The following is a 22999-nucleotide window of genomic DNA, read 5'->3' as shown; positions in this document are numbered from 1 at the left end:
TGTAAACCACAATTCCTGCTGATTGCACAGTCCTATGCGCGAACCGACGGTATTCGTTTAAACTGTCTTTTTTTTATTTTTTTAATTGTAAATTATATCTACATTATTTGCATGTTTTACGGGCTGAAAAACACGGAATAATGGTCGCGAGAAACCCTACTTCTTCCGCTAAATACAGCCACCATTGAGCAGCCTTTTAAAAAAATCCTCCAGTGTTCGACTGGATGAGGTGAACACAGATCTGTTCAAAAGAGTGACGAAACCACCGTTGTATGCTATCACGAAGTGGGACTGCTAATAAACTTCCACTGACCGCTAGTAGCTGTTATAGGTTTATCAGTTACCAGAGCCTATACTAAAAGATGTACAGGAGGCGCTTTCACACACACGATAAGTTTTTTAACTTCCGTTCTCGGTTTACAAATGATTGCCACATTGTAATAACCACATCTACCCAGGAAACAGAGCTAAAGTCGTCAAATAATAATATTTCCTTAGTGATTAAGTATTATTTCTTGTTGCATTTAAAATATTTTAAAATGCAAATTGTAACGAAAATTCATCATTTTAAATATTTTTAATCACTTGATTTTTTTTTTTTTTTTTTTTATAAGTTCTCAAATTAAGGTGATACTTGAGTTTCGTGTTCCCCATACACTGATTGTTGTTTACTCAGCTGAAACTGGCTTACGCTTATTGTAACAGATACAAAAGGGCAGGTGATTAAGCTGCAGAATGACTCGATTTTGTTGAGGGATTAAATAGGCATATGTGTAGCTGGGTTGCGTCTGTGCGGGGTAGCACAGTGATATCGTCACTGTCCTCCCCACACCGGGTGGAAAAGGCCCGGGTTCGAATCCTGTCGATGACGCGAGGAACTTTAGTGGGCTTTTTTCACTCCCTGGCTGAGTTAGTCGGTCTGAGGCGTAGATAGCAAGGTTTTTCCCCTCAGAAACTGGGGTTTTTTCGTCCAGCAAACAGGCAAATTGACCAGAGAACACACACTCGGTTTACAGACAAAATAAATATGGGTAGATATAATCATTTACAGGGTACCCTAATATCATAAATACGGTTAATAATTTGTTGTAGCTGGGTTGCACAAAAGATCCTCCAGCCAACATATTTGCTGTTATATACGTGATTAATGAAAGTCTATGAACTGTGTGATGCAGCATTTCTCTGTTAAATTTAATTTAATTATTTATGATAATGGTATTATGGTAAACTGCACAGGTAGGTTGAACAGTAATAAATTAGTGATTAGTAGCAGAAGCATGTGGTGCAAGAGTACGAGCTTATGTAGCATCAGCCAAAATTGATGGTTAAAGCCTGATTAATAAGGAAATGGTTTCACTTACAGTATTTTTAAAATCAATTTATAGTTTTCTAATGTTGACTTTGCTATCCTTTCCCTACATTCGTATAAAATCATGATTCCATGTTAATTATGAAACTATTTTGAAATAAGCTATGAAAGAGTGATCCAGAGAAAAGAAGAAAAGATTACATATATACAGTAAATATGAATACATTATAATGTCAGAAATATTTCGACTTCAATACTTTTCAGAAAAATGGGTTACAAATGATTCGGGAAATTAATAACGAATAATTAATAATATTTATTCGAAATTAATTAATAAAGAATGAATTCACCTTGGATCTTAATAACAATAGTGATCCCATGGGAATACTTCCCATTAATTTACAATAATAAGTAGAAGATACTTTTCTCCATTCCTCCTTCAAAGCAACAGTCAGTTGCACAAAGAGGGGCTTGTTTATTATGTCGTTACATCATTCAGTTCGGCCATAAGATAAGGAGCAATATTCTGTTCGGTTCTGGTTAGACCAGTTCTGGAAGATTTTCAAATGAAACCAAAAGTCTTTGGCGCTCAGAACGTTATTATATTAGTACATGCAAAAGCAACTTCCATATAAATTTCATAAGTAGTGTGCATAGTATTAGGGTCAGGCGCCACCCGTTTTTTTCCCAGAAAAGTGTTGTGTTTCATGCTAGAAAAGTGTTGTGTGTTGTATATGACACATTTTGATAGGTTCTGTTGTGCGTCCTGGCATTTGGCCGAAGGGCCCGCTGGTGGAACTCCACGCTGCCCGCACATACCACTAGGAGGTAGCCAGGCTGCACATTATTCTCTGGCTTGTCTCCGCCAGGGTCGCCAGAGCTTCCTGGACGGAGACAAAAAAAAAAAAAAAAAAAAAAAAGGTAGAGTCGGGGAAGTACAGAAGGTACACAAGAAAGAAGGATATAGCTAGAAATGTGGAGGATGTAGGCGAAGGCATCCTCCAGGTTATCAATGGGGCAATAAGCGCCATCAGGTGAAAGGGGAACCTGGGAAGGAGGGTAAATAAGACACAGCAAGAGAGCTGCGTGTAAGTTGCCAGTGGCGAATCACGTGGCCCGTGAGCCAGTTAATCCTATCCAGGTTAAGATCGATTGGCCAGTTAGGTTAGGATCAGATGTTTGGAGTGTTCCTACTCTGAGTTGGCAATAGGGTACTCCATCTTTTGAAGAGGGCTTGTGCAAACTAGGTAAACACTGCTTCGACACAGTGTTAGGTGGGTCGGAAAACTGCTAGCTTGGAGGGGGGGATAAAAGGACTAATACATTAACAATAGCCACTGGCAGAGGTGAAAGTGATTCTTGCACTGCTTCTATTCGAATGAGCAGCAGCCTGGAAAACAAGATGCAGGGTATTTCAGAGACTGCTGGGAGTCATTGCGGTACAAGTAAACACATGGGTTGTGGTAGGGTAGCTAAGAATATGAACAAGTGCATGTTTGTTTTGTTTGTTTGTTTTTGGGAGCATTAGCAAATAAAGCCATATTGCTCCGGGAATATGCGGTTGCCATTCCCTGACCTTCCCGCATCCTCCGTATTTGGTGGTGACAGGCTCGAACCCCAGTCTAATCAAGAAGCGTGTGCTATGCACAGATGCTCCTTCCCACCTGGCTACGGAGGCGCCAACAAAACGTGCATGTACACCAATGCTAGGAGTTTGGTAAATAAATTTGATGAATTTGAGGTATTGCTCAAAACTTCAAAGGCAGATATTGTTGGGATATCAGAGACGTGGTGTCACACAGATATAAGGAATGCAGAACTGCATTTTGTGGAGTGCAATGTGTACAAGAAGGATAGACAGGATAGAAAGGAAGGAAGGGTTATGTTATTAGTTAAGAAACATAAAATCCAAGGATGTGAAGCCAGTCGACATCGCTGGACAGTGCAGTGTCAAGTCAGTTTGGAGTGACATAAACATTGGGAGATCAAAATTGAGAGTAGGAGTGTGTTATAGGCCTAATGACTCTGACGAGTATAATAAGAAACTGTACAGGGAAATAGAGTGGGCCAGTAAATCAAAGAGTCTTATAATGGGTGATTTTAATTTCCCAGATATTGACTGGAATTTGTGGGTTGGTGACTCGCACACTAGCAAGGCCTTTGTGGATTTATTGGATGATTGTTTTCTACATCAGCATTTTCGGGAGGCAACTACAAGGAGTAATACTCTTGATCTGATATCAGTAGTGATTCTTCATGCATTAAGAATCTGCAGATAAAGGAACCACTAGGTGGCAGTGATCACAGTGTGCTGAACTGACATTTACTCAAAGAGGTAACTACCATTGGGAGTAAAGGGAATGGTTTTTGCTTTCGAAAAGGCGATTATGGTAGTCTGAGACAGGATTTAAATTCTATATGGTGGGACCAACTGATGATGTTACCAACAACAAATTTACATACCAACTAAGAAATATTGTTCAAGGTTTAGGCCTAAATGGATGTCAGATGAACTAATGAAACATATGGCAGAGAAGAAAAATCAAACCGCCATCAATGCGCGATCAAAAATCAATGCGCCATCAAACCGCCATATCAACAACAACAACAACAAGAAAAATGCATGGGATACATATAAATTAATGGGTAACATGGAAGCCTCTGATAGATACAAGCTGGTCTGTGACCAAGTCACAAAGGAGACTAGGCAGGCAAAGGCAGATTATGAGAAATCTTTGGGAAAGGATGCAAAGAAAAACAACAGGGAGTTCTTTACCTATGTAAACTCTAGAAGGAAAGGGATGAATCAGATTGGTTCACTGGTTCCTAAATAACTCCTCACGTGAGGAGTTATATGTGCAAAATACTCATTTAGTTTGTTAGCCACCTGAGCAGGATCATCAACAGTTGAATCATCAATACCCAGTGAACCAATCTGATTCTTATGTTTATCTTCAACAATTTCTTCTCCACTTTCCTCTCAGTTATTACAAAATCATCTATCTCACTGCCAGAGTTCAATTCACCTCTGGCCTTCCCCTCGCTGAATAACTCCTCACGAGTGAGGAGTTATATGTGCAAAATACTCATTTAGTTTGTTAGCCACCTGAGCAGGATCATTTAGTTTGTTAGCCACCTGAGCAGGAAAGTAGAGAAGAAATTGTTGAAGATAAACATAAGAAAGGCACCCGGGGTGCCTTTCTTATGTTTATCTTGTAATAGTAAGAAGGATGGTTCCCAGTTTATGTTTGTTGTTGTAAAAAGTGTTGCCCTGCAAAACCAGACCTCAGATCCCTATGTTATGAAGGGAAGGAAGATTGATTTGCACAGAACCTTAAGGGTGCGTCGATTCAATTCCCAATCACGACGACTCGCCCGTGCAATGAGAGCAGTGTAGTTTTAGACTTTCGTGTGGAGGAGTGCAAGATGCGTAGAGAAAGTGAGCTTAGCGTCAAGTGCTGTTCTCAGTAGTTTTAACGTGGAAACTAGCTTGATGGTTTGTTCTTGAAGTTTGATAGTGTGATTTCTATACTGGTGTGCAAAACCTTTTGACCAGTCAGGTTTTCACCTATACCTTCTCATAGGAGTGGCCTGGATATGGGAAAACATACCAAAGGAACCTCGTGAGGTACAGAAATGATGAAGATACAAAACCGACACAACAACGGAAACAAAACGGTACAGAGGGACTTAATTCAAAAATGGCAACATAGCACTGGCTGCCATGCTACTGATGCACCACTGCCAAAGATGGATCAAAGGGAAGAGGTGGTCCTCTGTAGGAGATATGGCCACCCCTAATGTCGATGCAGGCTTTGCACTGCCTGTCCATACTTAGAACAATGTTGTTGATAAGTTCTTGCGGTAACATCGTCCATTCCTCTGTCATCGCCAACTTCAGCTGGCGAACATTTTCTGGTGAGTGTGGACGTGCCGCTAGGCGTCTCCCCAGAGCGTCTTATATGTGTTCGATGGGATTTAAATCCAGGGAAACGGGCAGGCCAATCCATAAGAACAATGTCCTCACTTTCCAAAAGCATTTCAACAGCTGCAGTGCGATGGGGTGTGGCGTTATCACCAATAAACACGAACTCGTGGCTAATGGCACCTCAGAACAGACGCACATGGGGAAGGATTATCTCATTACAGTATCGTGCACAGGTTACAGTACCGCCTTCCAGTATCTGTAGTTGTGTACGTCCATCCAAGATAACGCCTCCCCAGACGAGAACACCTCGACCGCCATATCGATCCCTTTCAGTGATGTCTGCGGGGTGATACCGTGTGCCAACCTCTCGCCAGATTAGCTGATGTCCAGAATCGCTGCTGAGACCGAATCTACTCTCATCAGTAAAGTACCTTACCCCATTCCGTTGCTGTCCAGACCTTGTGTTCGATGCACCACTGTAAACAGTGTCTTTGATGGGCAGGTGTTAAAGGGACACAGCATGCTGGCCTTTGGGCAAACAGTCCGCTTTGTGGAGTCGCCGGGCCACAGTAAACCGCGATATCCTGCTTCCTGTGCAGCTGGTTTTCAATGGATCCCGCTGTCTGGTGTCGTTCCCGCTTGGCCTGATATTGCGATTAGTAGGTAGTATTTGAAGATAGAAGCTGAGACTGCCGAGATGATCATTTGCAGTGCGTCTTCTGTGCAACGCCCTGGTTGAAATCCAAACTGGAAGTTGGACTGGAGCCCAGCTTTGGTGTAATGGTCTTGGAGCCGTACTAGGAGTGGACGTTCAAACAGTTTACTGACCATGGATAAAAGAGTAATGGGTCGATATGACTATGGATGTTGGAGCGATTTAGACGAATTTTTTATGATCAGCTTTACGTTGGCGTTTTTCCATTCTTCCGGGTAAGAGCCTGCCGCAGTTGATCGGTGGTAAATTGGTCTTCTACAACATTGTTGAAGCAGATGTTGTTTGCCTGGCGTATTTCTTGCTGTTGATAGGTAGTATGAAATTATCGAAAAAGGATAAGCGCTGCAATGAATGGCTCTAATCCAAACAGCAAGTAGTAGCCACAACATATCATGAAAGCCTCTTCTAACTTGTTTTTTTTTTTTTTTTTTTTTTGGGATGATGCACTCCAGTAAGCAGCGTTAGCCAGGCATTCACAAAACCAGAACAGTATGCAGCTCGACCTATTACTCACAGGATCTTTTTCAGTCTTTCAGGAGTTTAGATGGGCAATGCAGGCACCCGAAGCACGGTTTAGTGCTAGTTGGCGCTAAAAGTCTGCCTTTTCAGTTGCAACTATACAATGAACATCAAGCTGTATTACTCCCAATTGATAGTTGCCGCACTTACTGGTAGCATTATCTTCTGTTCCAGCTAAACATGGTCTTCCACACCTAGACAAATTAGCATCACTTCCAGTCTCCTGAAAAAGTCAAATTGTTTGGTTTTTTGATTTTGGCCATGCTTTTAAGATTTTAAAAAGCCAGAATACTTAAATCATTCTATTCGGGCGATCGTCACAAATGTCTGTAATAAAGTTTTATTAAAAGAATTATTTTAGGTTGCTATTGTTGTTTTCAGCTATGATGCACATAAAACCTCACTTTTACAAAAGGTTACCTTTTTAAATAGAAATATTTTTGAATACGGGGAGTGGGGTGTGCTGATAAATTTTTCATCCGATCTAGTCTTTTTTTTTTTTTTTTTTGGACAAATGGGTGTTTGTTTGTTTGTTATTTGGTTTTTAGAGCATTAGCATCTAAGGCCATATTGCTCCGGGAATATGCGGTGGTTATTCCCTGACCTTTCCGAATCCTCCGTATTTGGTGGTGACGGGCTCGAACCCCGGTCTAATCAAGAAGCTTGTGGTACGCACTGCTGCTCCTTCCCACCTGGCTACGGAGGCGCCGTCAAATGGGTGTCAATATATGAAAACAAGCCCATTTGCCACAAAAAACCCCAATACCTAATTTTATTTTTTATAGGTTGAAGAAAGGATGTCAGCACAAAACGTCACTTTTAGTAAAACTGAGAGTAGAGAGGTTATGAAATACTGTGCTTGTTTCGACAAGGAAACACAAAAAAAAAAAAAAAAAAAAAAAACACGCACACATACACACACACAAAGGAAATTCAAATGTCAGCGACGTCAGGAGAAGAGTGTCCATGCTATCCATCAATAGCTGGGTTGCAAAATTTAAAGTGTGTGTTCCTGAGGTTACAGAGCAACAATGCATTTCTGTCACAGAAACAGAAATCTGTTTCCGTGACAATGCCTGAAATGCAGATGTCATTCCCGACACGGTACTATCTGATAGACGAATTTCTGCTGAATAGATAGCTGAGACTCTAGAGTCACACACACACACACACACACACACACACACACACACACACACACACACACACACACACACACACACACACACACACACACGTGATTTGAATAACCGGGATTCAACGTGACTGTTAAAATACGGTGCTGTTTCTTGTATTCTCTCAATCTGTGAACTCCTCTGACTAGTCGTCCCTGAGTATAAACAAAAAATTTGATATATACACACATATATACACACACACACACACACACACACACACTGTAATACGTTATTTTTTTATTTATGTATTCTTTTTATAGGGTTTTTAAATATAACTAATGTAATTACTAAAACTAGTTATCAATAGTACTAGTCAACAACTGTCAGGACAAATGGATAGAAATATAACATATCATGATATACGTAAGTATTGCATAACAATACAGGAAATATTACATTTGTGATTTTTTCCCCTAATAGCATCAATATTTGGCGAAATGCTTGTTGTGTTGCAAGTCGTTTTGGAGATTAATGGCAGTGCATTTGATTTTAAGCATTGGAAAGCAGTTGCTCACATTTACTGGCATTCCTGATTGGAGATGTTTTAGAAATTGTCCATGGCGATTACGAGGATATGGTCCCATTCCCAACCTAAATAAAACCTCTTTATATATATATATATATATATATATATATATACAGGAATAAGAAATAATAGATTAACAAGGTAGTCATCGCGAGTCGTTAGTCGCTATTTCCTTAAAGCATATGTTTTCTGATATGAAGTGAATGATCCTAGTAGAATTGTTCACCTAATTCTCGTATTATTTCTTTTCTGAGGAGAGTCGAAGTAGCATTAGCATAGGCACATGATGCAAGAAAGCAAGTTTATATAGCATTAACCAAAAAAAAAAAAAAAAAACCTTCTCATTTCACATATCCACTCCCTCCAAATGTTTGTCTAGTTCTGCCTTGAATCTATTTAAGCTGTCAACTTCTACAACGACAGATGCAAAGTTTGTTCCAGCAATCAACCACCCGCTAGCTAAAGGCAAACTTCCGCACATCTATTCTACAACTGTCTTTCCTCAATTTGAATTTATGCCCTCTCAGCGATTATTCTGAGCAAGAGGAAGAATCCCATCAGCATTGAGCATGCTCAAGCCATTCAAGGCTTTATACATCTCAGTCAGATCACCTCGCAGCTGCCAAGTCTCCAGACACTGTAATTTGCAAAGCTAAATCTTTCTTCGTAAGAGCAACCCTTTATTCCATTCACTAATCTTGCCCTTCTTTGTACTAGTTCCAACAGCTGTGCACCCTTCTTAAAATGAGACCTCCAGACCTGTATATAGTATTCAAGGTGTGGCCTGACCACTTATACAAGGGGATAATCACCTTCTTATCCCTACTAGAAAAAGTGCTGACGTGAAGTGAAGTTTTCTGAGCAGTGCAGATGGTCTGCTCTGCTCAGAAAACTTCATATTTGCCTGCACAATTACCACCAGGTCCTTTTCATTCTCTACCACTGCCAGTGTAGTACCACACAGTTGATACGTAACTCTGGTGTTACTGCTTCCCATATGCAGTAGTTTGCATTTGTCAATGTTAAACTTCAGTTGCCACCTCAGCTCAGCTTTTCTAGATCCTGTTGCAGCAGCGTACTGTCATTGGTGTCATTATTAACCCTGCCCACCTTCGTATCGTCTGCAAACTTGAACATTAAGCTTGATATACCATCATCAATATCATTAATAAATACAGAAAACAACAACGGACACAACACTGAACCCTGGGGAACTCCACTAATGACATTAGTCCATGAAGAACAGTGTCCATTGATTACCACTCTCTGTCTTCTCCCACTCAATCCATATCCTTTATCCATAGCAGCAATTTGCCTCCAATGCTACACTGATGTGCAACAGTATAAAAAGCCTTTCTAAGATCCAAATATATTATACCAAATCATTCTTTGTATCCAGTTCCTTTGTGACCACATCATAGTATCCAATCAAATTGGTCAGACAAGACTTCCTCTTAACAAACCCATGCTGTGTCCGAGCTATAACTGACGTATCGTGTCCTCCGAAATAAATATAATAAATCTGCAGCCAGTCAATCCAATGCAGGATGGAGGATTCCTCAACAAATCAAGATTGAGGGAAATGGACCATAATCTGCCATGCTGGTCCAGTGCGGATTAAAAGATCGACTGTATTTTGCAATCACAGGCTTGAACCTCGGTCTGGTCAAAAAAGTATGCTGTTGCATTCCTGTTACTGACCACTCGGCTAAGATGGCCTTCGCCAAAATAATAAGTCTAAATGTTCAAGCTTGTTTGTTTGTTATTTGGTTTTTAGGAGCATTAGCAACTAAGGCCATTTGCTCCGGGGATATGCGGTGGTCATTCCCTGACCTTTCCGCATCCTCCGTATTTGATGGTCACGGGCTCGAACCCCGGTGTAATCAAGAAGCGTGTGCTATGCAGTGCTGCTCCTGCCCACTTGGCTACAGAGGCGCCAAATGTTCAAGAAAAGTAAATATATGCAAATGGTACCGTCTATACTTATCGAAATTCGCGACTCGTTTAGGGACAGTAATGGATTCTAAGTTTCCAAACTGAAAAGGAATTGATAGAAGTAGCGAAAATGCAGATTATACCTTTCTTCCATTCCCCTCCATCCTGCAAGATTCACGAAGAGGTCCCTGCGTTCCTTAATAACAAACCCAAAGCAAAACATCCTGGCTGGACGTTTCGGTTCCCCCAGACCTGGTAGTTTAGCCACTGCTTCAGTTTTCATTTTGTGCTTTTGGCTCAAGCTATTACTCAGTATTGAGTGCTTGTTACTTTAAGATACCGTAGTCGTTTTTGCGCCAATAAAATCAAAATCAATCAACTTTAAGATATAAATATGAAATATCAAAATGACCGCGACCTAGTTTTTTTTCCCCTTCCCCGAAACTTTTTATATGCCATAGGACAAGACGTGAAATGAACAGTTCTTTCCGTGTTATGCATTACGAAGTTCAAGGTCCTGTCTCACTCAGTCTTTCTGTAATCATTACAAACACTTCGATTAAACCAAATTTTATCTAATCATTCTAAGCGCTAGCGCTTCTAAAATATTTCACATTTTCGATACAGGCGTCTTTAAAGTCTGCAATAAAAGTCACTAAGTACGTTTAGGCAAGCTATGGCACATTATGAGAGGTCACCGTCTAAGGATGCGAAGAAAAGTAGAAAGAATTTTTTGCTTATATTAACTTTAAAAGGAATGGGATGAACCACATTGGTCCACTAGACATGAATGACATAACTATTTTTTATCCTGTTCAGGTTGCTGACAAGCTAAATATTTTACACTTACGCGCATACTCACCTGTGAAGAATTTTTAGGAATGGGAATATGAGAAGTACGCCGAGTTATATCTGGAATTAATGATTTTGTGGTTCCTATGGATTGGAGATGTGAAAATATCTCTCTAATGTCTCTAAAGTGAGTAATTACCAACCTGTAAGCTTGACTTCTGTTCCAGGGAAAAATAATGCAGTCGCTGGTTAAAGAAGTAATGCAGGACAATCTATTCAGGAGTACAGTTATACAGCAATCCATATATCTTTGATTTATTAAGGGAAAGATCGTGTCTGACTAATGTGATTGGATACTATTACGCTATAACAAAGGAACTGGAACTGGATGCAAAAAAAAATTGACGTCAGTGTTCAGAAAAGCTTTTGATAATGCTTCACGTGAAAAACTGCTGGACAACTTGGAGGCAATGTGGGCATTGGGGTCAAGTTATTACTATGGATAAAGGAACGGTTGGGTGGGAGAAGACAGTGTTATCAAAGTGCCCTGCTCTTCTCGGACTAATTAATGTTATTAGCAGAGTCACCTGGAGTTCAGTGCTAAATCCATTGTTGGTTTTAATATTCATTAATGGTATCGATTAAGTATCAGGTTTAATGTCTAAGTTTTGCAGATGACAAAGTTGGTAGGGTGGTTACCGACAGTAATCAGGATATGCTAGTGCAAAAAAGATATTGAAAAATTATATTGATATAGCTGCCAAAACAAACGGCAATGTTTTTTGTTATGTGCGAAAAACTGATTGAATTTCTTTACAGAATACGTATTATTAAAAGCAAATTTTTATGTAAACTGATAAAGACTATACTCGTCATAATTATTCCACAAGAAGAATAGTTAATTTTTTTATCCTTCAATGCTAAAGTATTTTTTTATTCTATGAAGCACATTCATTGATACTCACTCTCTTTCTCTCCCCTAGTTAAGCAAAATTGACATTTTACATTTGATTCCCAAATGATTATCTTTTGGTATCAGTTTCTTTATCTATAACAGTGTGAATATGAAGAGAATCACGAGTTTACGAATTTCGAGACGGTGAATAATTCAAGTCAATGAATTATTCATCGATTTGTCTCCGTGAACTACTGATAAAGCAAACATTGGAAAACGTTGGTCCTGGGGGGGGGGGGGAAGAGAAACGTCATAATTTATGTTTGAAAGGATTTAGAAACAAGTTATTAATCGACCAGGGAAAGAGAAAAAAAATCAGAGACAATTTCTATGCTGTCAGATGACGAATCAATGACTTTACAAATCTTCAACTCATCCCTGAATGATCTGCAATTCCGGAGCACTTAGAGATGAGTAGAAAATCTCTGTTATACGAATGTCAGATCATCGAGATATAGGATAGATTGTTCTGTTTGTTGGACCGAACACAAGATATCTTTAAATCTATCTTTAAAGTAAGTGCAGATATCTCTATCCTCCACTCAGTAATAAGTCAGTAATTCTTTCGAGGCTATTCTGGTCACACTTAAAACAAATAGAACACATTTCTCGACATTGTCAGTTTCAAGGCATATATCGCGTATATCGTGCCAGCACAAGTAGTTGAACTCCTGAATTGGTTGCTTAACCATCACCATTCATCAATGAAACATCTCGTTTGTGGGGACTAATCGTCAGAATACCCTGGGGAACAGTAAGACAAGACTGAATCATGGTCTAAATACATTAGGACTTAAAGTGGTTAACACACCAGCCACGAGAGGCGAAAGCATTCTGGACACGTTTTCATCGGTGTAATGTGTGCGTATCTGATCAAAACCCTATAAGCAACAATACAGGCAGATAAAAATCCCATCATTCTCCCCTTACAAACAGAAGATTACTTGATGTAACTGTGGAAAAGGTTCGGTCTCCGCAACTTTCTTGATGCGGAGACCGAACCTTTTCCACAGTTACATCAAGTAATCTAACCTTTCTGTACTTTACTAAGATGACTGGTCGCCTAAATATTGCTATTCGTGATTACCTTCGCACCAGAGAAACTGTGCATATCTGTGCTCAGAACGAAACCGTGATATAATGCTTGCTTGAATCACATCATAAAAAGCTGTAAAAGTAAAAGTAAAGTGCAGCCATTATCAACCCACTGCAGGATGGAAGCCTCCTCAACAATTCATGTTGAGGGAATTGGACCATAATCTGCCACGCTGGTCCAGTGCGGGTTGGCAGATCGACCGTATTCAGCAGTCAGGGGCTTGAACCCCGGTCTACTCAAAGAGCGTGTGCTACTGCACTCCCGCTCCTGCCCACTCGGCTACTAAAAGTAGGAATAAAGTATTAAAGACTAATGGAGTATGGTATTGGATCCTCGCCACACAATGAGTCTCCACGCAGTTTTCCAGCAATATAAATTGACAATTCGTTAATTTTTGCACTCTAATCTTTATGTGGTTGTCTAATTTTTAATAATACCATGTTATAATATTTTCTGTTTATTCTAGCAAATGTTTCCTTTCAACCGTTTCATACAGCCGGCCTAGAAGGGTGTACAAAAAAGGCAAGGTAAAGGCAAATATTTACAAAATGCAATTATTGATAATATTACAAGAAGCAAATATTTACAGTATGTTACAAAAGATTAGGTCAACAGCGATTTTATGTTGCATCAAGATTTGATTATTCGCTTATTACATATTTTTATATTATGTTAGTAAAACTCACTTATTACAGGGTATTACTTCTTAACATAATACTACATCTCGTTCCATCTTCTTCATCCAAGGAGTTTCTACTTGGATGCTCCCGTTCTATAGTTGAAGTAAGTGAAGAGCCTATCTGGCATCAGCAACTCTTCACTTTGTGCTGCTTGCTCTGAGAGTCTTTCACAGGGTATATTGCCAATAAATTAAAAAGGTTAATTGCGTTGTTTGGAAAAATTCTTTAGACAGGAAAGGTTGGACTGTATAGAAAGTAACAGTAAGTAGGTTTGCCATTACTGCGTCTAGCACGTGCTCTGTAATTTTTTTACATATATATTTTTTTACTTTATTACTTATTAAAAAATAATTTTATTACTTTAGTTTTTATCGCTGTTATTCATTGCATTATGTTATATTTGCATGTAAACCCCTGGTTGGTATTGATGTGTGGCATGTAAACGCTTCCTAATTCATTTCACAAATATACGTGGTCTCAATTCTAATCTCAACGATGTCCATTTCCACTTGCACTCTCAGCCAAACCCCATCTACTTTTTCTGACAGAATCTGTCATCAGTTGATTCAACTACTGCTCATCTCAGATGCCCAAATTATTCGCTGTATGATTCCTTTCGCCTCAAAGGTGGTACTTGTGCATATGTCCGTTCTGATATTCCCTGTCAGAGAATTGGTAATTTGGAATCTCTTCTCTTTGATCTTCTCTGGCTTAAAATCTCTCTACCTCATTGTGTCAAATTCATCTTTTGTCTCTACCGTTGTCCCAACTCCACTAATCACTTGGAGTTCCTTAACTTCCTCTCTTTGCAACTTGACTTTCTCCAGTCCAACTTTCCTAACAGTGAGGTAATTTTCCTTGGTGATTTCAATGTTCACAACTCCGGTTGGTTGTTGTTGGGTTTTTTGGCGCAAAAGCAACTTTGGCCATATTGCGCCTATCTATTAATGTTTAGTGACAAGGACGTTTATATTTCTTAAATATGATTTATATCTGGTCAAAATATCCTATTAATTTTAAATAAGTAAATATATTTTCAATGTTGGCGTAGGATTTGTGACAAGGTCAGAGAATCTTGGAAATTTATAGGGAGATGGAAGGCTGATTGTCGCGCCATGTGGTATTGTGGACATTCTATAAGGAAATGTTTTACAGTGAGTTTACAAGAACAGTAAAGGCATTCTGGAGGATTTGCTTTGGTGAGTAAATAATTGTGCGTAAGATGTGTATGTCCAATGAGTAGTTTGGATATAATGACTTCTTCATGCCGATTCTTGCGAAGACTCGATTTCCATGGCTGTAGTTCATGTTTTATTTGAAACTTTATTGTTTGATTCATTTTGCCACATTTGTGACTCCAGCTGGCTACGTTTTCTAGTCACATCGACCCGCCTGGTCGAGATTCTGAGGCTTTTGCAATTACTAATGACCTTGCACAGATTGTTCATTTACCTACAAGGATACCGGACAATCCTAACCATACAGCCAACATGCTTGATCTTTTTCTCACAAACAACCCTTCTAAGTACATGGTCGAAGTGAGAGGTCCTTTAGGCACTTCAGATCACAACTGGGTGATTGTCTCTTCTCCAATAGAGCCTTTATATCATGGCTATTCCCAACCCCGTGTTGTTTGGCATTACAAGAATGCAAAATGGGATGACCTGCGAGACTTCTTTTCTTATTTTCCTTGGTCGGATTACTGTTTCAAAACTTCTGATGTCAACGTTTGCTCAGATCGTGTCAGTGAAATTATTCTTGCAGGAATGGAATCCTTTATCCCGCACTCCACTTTAAAATCTCATCCTTTATCTAAACCTTGGTTTTCCAATAAATGTGTTAAGGCTGTTCAAAAGAAGAATGTTGCATATCGTAATTGGCTTCTTTCTAATTCTTCAGTTTCATTTTCTGCCTACACCAAAGCAACCACACAAATTTTGGTTTCAATCTGACAATTCTTTTTTTTTTTTTTTTTTTTTTTTGCAGCGCTGAATGAAGTGTCACATTGGATAAAGTGGAATACTGATTAATGATTCGGTTCCTCTTTCTGCTAGGGAAAACACCCAAAACAAACCAGGCAGAAATGGTCACTGTTTATAGAGAAACGGCTTATGTTGCACATTGGTATAAACAAGGTGAAATGTGAAAAAACCTTAGTGAATGATGAAGAAAGTCCCAGGAAGCCCAGCAACTGCTGCAACAGAAGAGTGTGGCAAAAATTGTGGCATTAATCCTGGAAGACTGCAGACGTATTAGTGTCAAAGAACTAGCCGCAGAGCTCCAAATTAGTGCAGGTCTGGAGAACGTCATCCATCACCAGTTGCATATTTACTTTACTAGATGGGTTCCCAGACTTCTTATCCCTTAAAAGAAGAAGTGAAGAGCAGAATCAGCACATGAAATGTTATCGATGCGCCAGGAAAAGCAAAAGGAAGTTTGTTTTTTTTTGGAGCTAGTCACCATGGACGAAACTTGGATCCATCACTATGATTCGAAACTAAACAAAATGTCAAAACAATGGAAGCATGCAGAATTACCACTCCTCAAAAAGTGGCAACGGTGCAACAGAGTACTGGCAAGGTGACGCTGTCAGCTTTTTGGGATCAGCATGGTGTAATATTAAGAGATTACCTTCAAGAGGGCTGTACTGTACCTTGAGGCCTTTCTTCATGGAAAATACTTTACTACTGATGAGGTGATTTCTTCTGCAGCATTGTAGTTTGAAGGACAGTTAGAACACTTCTACAAATTTAGCCGGAGGAAGTTTGAGAGGGTGGAAAAAACGTGTCATTTCGTGTATGGTGTTTTTTTCAACCTTTTTGAGTGAATACAAATCTTTTCTGAACCACCTCCCCCTCGTATACTGACGCCTCATAGCCTTAATTGCTCTGGCATGAAAACAATAGCAAGCCCTCTCAGGTCCAACTTAAGCACTCTCGCGACTGGGCACAATTTACGTACTTCCTTTGCCCGTATATAAATTAATTGAGATAAGTAAAATTTGAGGGACCCTATTTTGAGGGAAACTAAGGATACAGTTTCTCTAGCCTTCCCCCCCCCCCCCCTTAAGTGTACCCTGAGCTCCGGTAAGGACCCACGTTGAAGGCTTTTGTGTTACATGATCATACTGGGCAAAACGTCTTTTAATCCTTTTTCGAACTGTTTTCTGTATCTTACATTAAATTACTGCTACTGAATGAAAAAGTTTCATTTTATCATTTTAATATAAGATACTTGAACTTTTATGATGGGATATGATTCGTGTGGCACAAATATAAGTTACAGTATCTTATGTTGTAGTGATAGCTTGTAAGATATCACTAAAATATAATTATTAATGAGGCATTAATTTTAATTAATTAAAACAACTATAGTTAAGAAACCATTATCTTCATTCTACATAAATTACTTTGAGCCCTTTGTGTTTCTGCAAGGAAATGGCCTTCTGCAAGGCCATTTCCTTGCAGAAACAAAAGCAATTTAATTCAAAATACAAAAATTCGAAATCCTTTTGAATTTCAGTTCACTCAAACAGCGTCCCACCCAGAGGCCCACACTTCCTCAGCCCCTGACATCGCAGTAACAAGACCGCATGTGACCAGCCTCTCACCTTGACATACAGCTTTGGGACATATATAGCACACGCAACATTGAAAAGAGTAATCTAATTCACCAACCTGTTCACAACTGGTCCTCCGTGATTATTTTCAGCAGACTCGGTGCTCTCTTTACTAAAAGTTCCGTAGGCCTTGTTAGCTTTATGCAACGTGTTCTCCTCCATACTGGCTGGAAACGATAAGCCTCTGTCTGCTCTGTATACTATCGCAAATCTAATGAACGGGGATATGGGAGCAGCAACATGTGTGCGTGAGAGACATGACAGTCGAAAGTGATGGTGATTCGCAATTGGCTGATAACGATGTGACGCGATATTATGAGAGGGAAACCATCCTCTGATAACACGTCTAAAATAACTACATTCATGGCAAGAATACTAATTAAAAATACAGAAAACTTGAAATATTTTCTAACTGAATTTCAACACTAGAAAAATTTGCAATATAGGTGCGTTTTTGCGAACTTATCAAACAAATGGTGACTCTCTCTCTCTCTCTCTCTCTCTCTACAATATTTTTATTTTACTAATATGATGAAAGGTGAAATTAAGAACTGTTTTAACAAGGAATTCCGTGGTAACATCCAGACATGGCCAGGATTCACTATCACGGGGTGGGGAGAAACAATGCAATTATTGTTGATCCAGGGCATGACACTAAAAATACAGTATATGCGCCAGGGGCCGACAACCCCAAATCCAGCATTGCATTGTATCCACACACCAGCTTTCAGGAACCCCCCCCCCCCTTCTCTCCGAAGGCTGGAAACCAAACGAATTTTGTGAAAAAAGCGAGGAATTTGCAATGTACTGGGGACAAGTATGATATAGGGTTTGCTCATTATGCCGCCATTATTTTTCACTTTATTTCAATTACAATTAAAATTGGTGAAATTTGCAGGGAAATCAGTCAATTATTTAATTAATGGAAACCGTCTGATTAGCAGAAGGAATCTCTAAATTTGGGTCTATGAGCTAACAATAAAATTTCACTTCCAAATTTAATTTAAGTTATTTAAGTTTCATTTGGAAGTGAAATTTAAGTTTGAGAGAAAAAAAATCGAAGTCTGGTAGGGCCAGATATGATAAAATAGGTTGGCAGAGCAGCTATCCACACCATTTCCAATTGTGATTTCTAATTTGTGACGGCACAGGCGAAATTATCATACTGGGAAATTGCAGTTTCTGAGGGGACAATTCGGCAGGAGACATTTTAGGTATGTAGTTTCGTCCAGATTAGGAAATCCCCTTAAGGTAAACAGTTCGAATGAGGTGGAATTTACTGTCCTCTACTTTTAAATTATGTAGTGTATCGCGTAGTAGACGTTTTGTAGTTCGGTTCAGCTGTGAAAAAAAAGTGTTAGTAAGCTATGGAAGTGTTATTAATTGTTAACAACTTTAAATATTGCTTTAATGATACGCTAGCTATGGGTGAAAAGAAATGGATATGTCGAACACATAGCTGAAGTTTTACGAAGATATAAAGTCAAAATTTATCAAGTTCTAATAGTGGGCATAAATGTCATCCGCCGTGTTACTCGAAATCGAGAAAAATATCTTAAGGATAAAATTAATCAGTATGACAACAAAGAAATAAATATTAGAATGTGTAAAATTAAAATGTCTTTCCCCAGTCTCGTTTATCTCATACGTCTGCTGATTAAGACCGAGTTTTCCATCTGCAGTTAACATTAAATGAAAATCTATGAAAACTACATATTGTATTTAGTGTAATAATGAATTATACATCCACAGACTGTATAATTAATTATACGTTCTGTGGATAAAAACATATCTGAATACTGTCAATAATTTACCTGTTGAAAAAAAAAATATCATCCCCCACCCTACCTGCCTCTTGTAGCTCTCGGTAGAAAATCGTGTCCAGGCGAAACTGTAGATTTTCCTGCTCACCCCGTCTCAGGGAAAAGTATTAAATAAGGATTATCGGACAAAAAATAAAATAAAATAAAATACATGAGCCCATCATACCACCAGGTCCACCACCTCAGGAGGCCCACCTGGAACCGTTCCGCATCTTGGTGAAACATGACCCCTTTTGTTAGCATTCCATTTCTTTTGGGTCCTCCGTGGCAGTACAGCGGTTTCACCACTTGCCACTCGTTTGGAGAGGTCTGGGTTCGAATCCTATCCACGACCGGAGGAATTTTTAAAGTCCTCTTCAATCGCGGCTCTAGGTAGACGATCTCAGGCGGATGGAGTAGGGTTCCCCTGTGAATTATTCAGGGTTTTTCAGCTCGCACCACATGCATATCAGCCCTTGAACACACATACACAATTTGGGTAAAGTGCGGGGACCATTAAAATAATATTAATAATTATTATTCCGGTTGGTTTTTTTTTTTTTTTTCGGTTTTTTTTAGACTTGACAGCATTTCATAATTGACGTAATAAGTTATAATACAGGCATCTCATTTGAATAGGTTTGATCTGTTGAAACATATCCACCATTATTATTCCTTTGGAATAATAATAAAAAAAAAATGTTATCATCATCTTTCCTAGCTAATAGAACTGTTTTTCGTCTTTTTTGGAGGAGGTTAACTCAGATATCTCCATTCTTTGGACTACTGATTTGAAGCAGGTTGGAAGTGATCGATTAGTGTCTCTTCAATGGTTAGAAATTTTGCTAAATTTTTCCCTAGATTTGAGTCATGATGCGGCAACAATGCTGAGGAAGTCTTGCACCAATCCCGTTTTTGATGGTATTAGAAGCTGAGACCCATCTTATAGAAACCTTTGATAAACTTGGTTCCTTTGTCAAAATGTTTTGAACCCATTCGTATGAGCTGCTTATAGCCTGCACTATTTCGGGGCCTGATAAAATTGCCACTCTGCCATCACCACATTGTGTGCATTGCATCAATGTTTTCTTTAGCAATTAGCTCTTATTCACTCACTCCGAGGATCAGAGCCGTAGTTAGGTATTCCAATGTCTGGGGAAAGTAAAAATTTTGCGCTCCGTAGTCCCCTTAAATAAACATAACTTTAATAATGATTAAACAGACAATAATATGCTACAAAATGCGTGTCGCACTCATTTTGTGGTATTACAAAGTTAACAATGAATAAGTAAATATACATATACCGTATTACAGCAAAACCTCTATTCAACGGACTATATAAGGCCTCGCATCCAATTATCCTTTAAAGTCTAAAGTGCATAGTTGCCAAATTTGCTAAAATGTTATAAAAAAGTGCTGCACTGTGAAATAAAAAAACAATAACTTTGTAAAATACTGTACTTTATTGCACTTACCAGTTGTGTGGAGTAGAAGAGCTAGAAATTTTCAAAATTTGAAACTTGAGTTCATCAGAAATGCTCAGATTTACACGCTTTCTTTTTTCATCACTCTTCTTGGATGCCATTATGAAAAATAGAAAATGGAAGAGAATAGGAGACGCGAAGTTTCGAACTACAGCACCTGATGGAAACTATAGAACAGTACTAGGAAAACTTTATGCTACACTTCTTGTTGGCAATACTGAATGAATTAGAACCTTTGTAAACCAAGTTCACACGAGAGCAAAATTTCTCGTTTCGTGCACGAGTTTCGCTCTGAACTGGAAGAGTGAAAGAACAGTAGTATGCATTTGGGCGTGTTTATTGCTTCTTCGTAATAGCAGGGACCGTAAACACGACGTAGCACTGTATTTAAACAAGTTACTTCCATGATTGTAAAATAGAATACTGTACTGTATATTAACTATATAATATCGGTGTAGATACACCATAGTTTACCCATAAATTTGTACTACGTATGTAGTGTAAAGGCATCGTTTTAACTGTACTGTATCTCATATTGTGGGTACCTTCAACGAGATGGCTGGTATTGCACTACTTCAAATAAATAACGCTTCTCTAGTAGAAAAGACTACTGTTATTTATTTTCAGTGGATACCACTGAATAAATGTACTGTATATATAAATAACTAAAGTTTCTTGAAGCATTTTCACCAAGTTTTTTGGGTTGTATATTATTGGATGTTTCTTTCTGTTTTGTTTTAATTGCACTTTTCGAAAATCTTAATACATTTCAACTCGCTCACTTCTCGGTATGAACGGAAAAAACTAATAAAATATCACGTTTTCTTTAAACCGTAAAGCAAACATGACAAAACGAAATACAAGGAACTCTTCGTTTAGATTTATAAAAAATTTAAATCATTCACCCCCCCCCCCTTTTTATGGTTGTTTTTCCCGAAGAGAAATGTTTGTTCTCACTAATTCCTTCTGCAACGGTTTTATTTCAAAATGTAATCAAAAATGAAAATGTCCGCGTTAACTCGAAGACCAGATTCTTGTTTAACATACCATTCACCGTTTCCTACAAAAATTATTGGGATTACAATTATAGGCATTTTAGTTACTGCAGTTAGTTACGGCACGAAAGAAAGAAAAAGAATTACAGTGCAGGAATAAAGGTGCATTCCGTTTAACATATAATCGATTTTTTTATGCTACACGTAAAATAACTTATTAAATGAATAATTAAAATAATACTTACCACTTGGTGGCGCTTGTTATATTACTCGCATAACAGGCGCCACCAAATTCATAAGTTCGACCTTATGATTTTGGTCATTCCAATAGAATTTAAAAGTGGCACCGAAAACAGCAGTGAATTGATATTAGGGATATCTATCGATCGAGAGAGGTTTGTTTGTTTGTTTGTTGTTTGATTTTTAGGAGCATTAGCAACTAAGGCCATATTGCTCCGGGAATATGCGGTGGTCATTCCCTGACCTTTCCGCATCCTCCGTATTTGGTGGTGACGGGCTCGAACCCAGGTCTAATCAAGAAGCGTGTGCTACGCACTGCTGCTCCTTTCCACCTGGCTACGGAGGCGCCAGGAGAGAGAGAGAGAGAGAGAGAGAGAGAGAGAGAGAGAGAGAGAGAGAGAGAGAGAGAGAGAGGGGGGGGGGGCATGAGTAAGTGTTTGCTTTGCATTGATATTACAGTGCCGTAGAATACAGTAATTAGTTTTTTCTTTAATAAAATAGGATTAAATTTTACTTGTGTCGATTATCCCATACTTTGGCTATCCATTTCTCCCCCCCCCCCGTTACGTTGATGGTGTTTACTGATAATTACAACACTTTAATCAACGGGCATGGCCGATCAAAGCTTTCATCGTTTTGATTTTCTATCTGATTAAATCATTCCTCTTCCTCCGCTTACACAGCACGACTTAAATATCCATACTTCATTTGTTTCCAGGTGAAGGCTATCTTTTAACCTCTGATCAGATGAACTTAGAAGCGTTCCCGATACATTTAGCATCTCATACGTTACGTGCAAGTTAAGAGAGTAGTTACATTAGCATTAGTAGATAACGTGTCATGCCCTCTACTAATGACAATGTAGATGACATATCATGCAAGAAAGCAAGATTATACAGAACCAGCAAAAAAAAAAAAAAAAAAAAAAAATCACATTTCACCCATCCATTCCCTCCAGTAGCTTGTATAGTTCTTCCTTAAATTTATTTAAGCTATCAGTTTCAACAGATAGAAGTTTGTTACAGCAATGAACCACTCGCTAGCTAAAGGCAAAATTCCACGCATCTATTCTACGACCATCCTTCAACTTGAATTTTTGCCCCTTCATGAGCGTAGTCTGAGCAAGAGGAAGAATCCCATCGGCATTGACCTTGCTCAAACCCTTCAAGGCCTTATACACCTCAATCAGATCACCTCGCAAGCGCCTAGTCTACAGAAGGTGCAAT

At 38.9% G+C, this 22999-nt stretch overlaps 1 protein-coding gene across 1 annotated transcript in view; it reads right to left on the bottom strand.

The window, feature by feature from the left end:
- Positions 1 to 17493, bottom strand: part of LOC150076212 (prestin-like) — a 402991-nt gene extending 385498 nt beyond the window's left edge. Inside the window, exon 1 of the mRNA XM_090387581.1 lies at positions 17311 to 17493. Coding sequence (XP_090243707.1) covers positions 17311 to 17414 — 104 coding nt within the window. The 5' untranslated portion in view covers positions 17415 to 17493. The remainder of the gene's footprint in view (positions 1 to 17310) is intronic.
- Positions 17494 to 22999: the final 5506 nt, after the last annotated feature.

This window comes from Mastigoproctus giganteus, chromosome 13 (assembly GCF_048544385.1).
Source record: "Mastigoproctus giganteus isolate SK-2022 chromosome 13, ASM4854438v1, whole genome shotgun sequence".
Classification (NCBI taxonomy): Eukaryota; Metazoa; Arthropoda; class Arachnida; order Uropygi; family Thelyphonidae; genus Mastigoproctus; species Mastigoproctus giganteus.
This window is presented reverse-complemented; position numbering and strand designations above follow the sequence as displayed.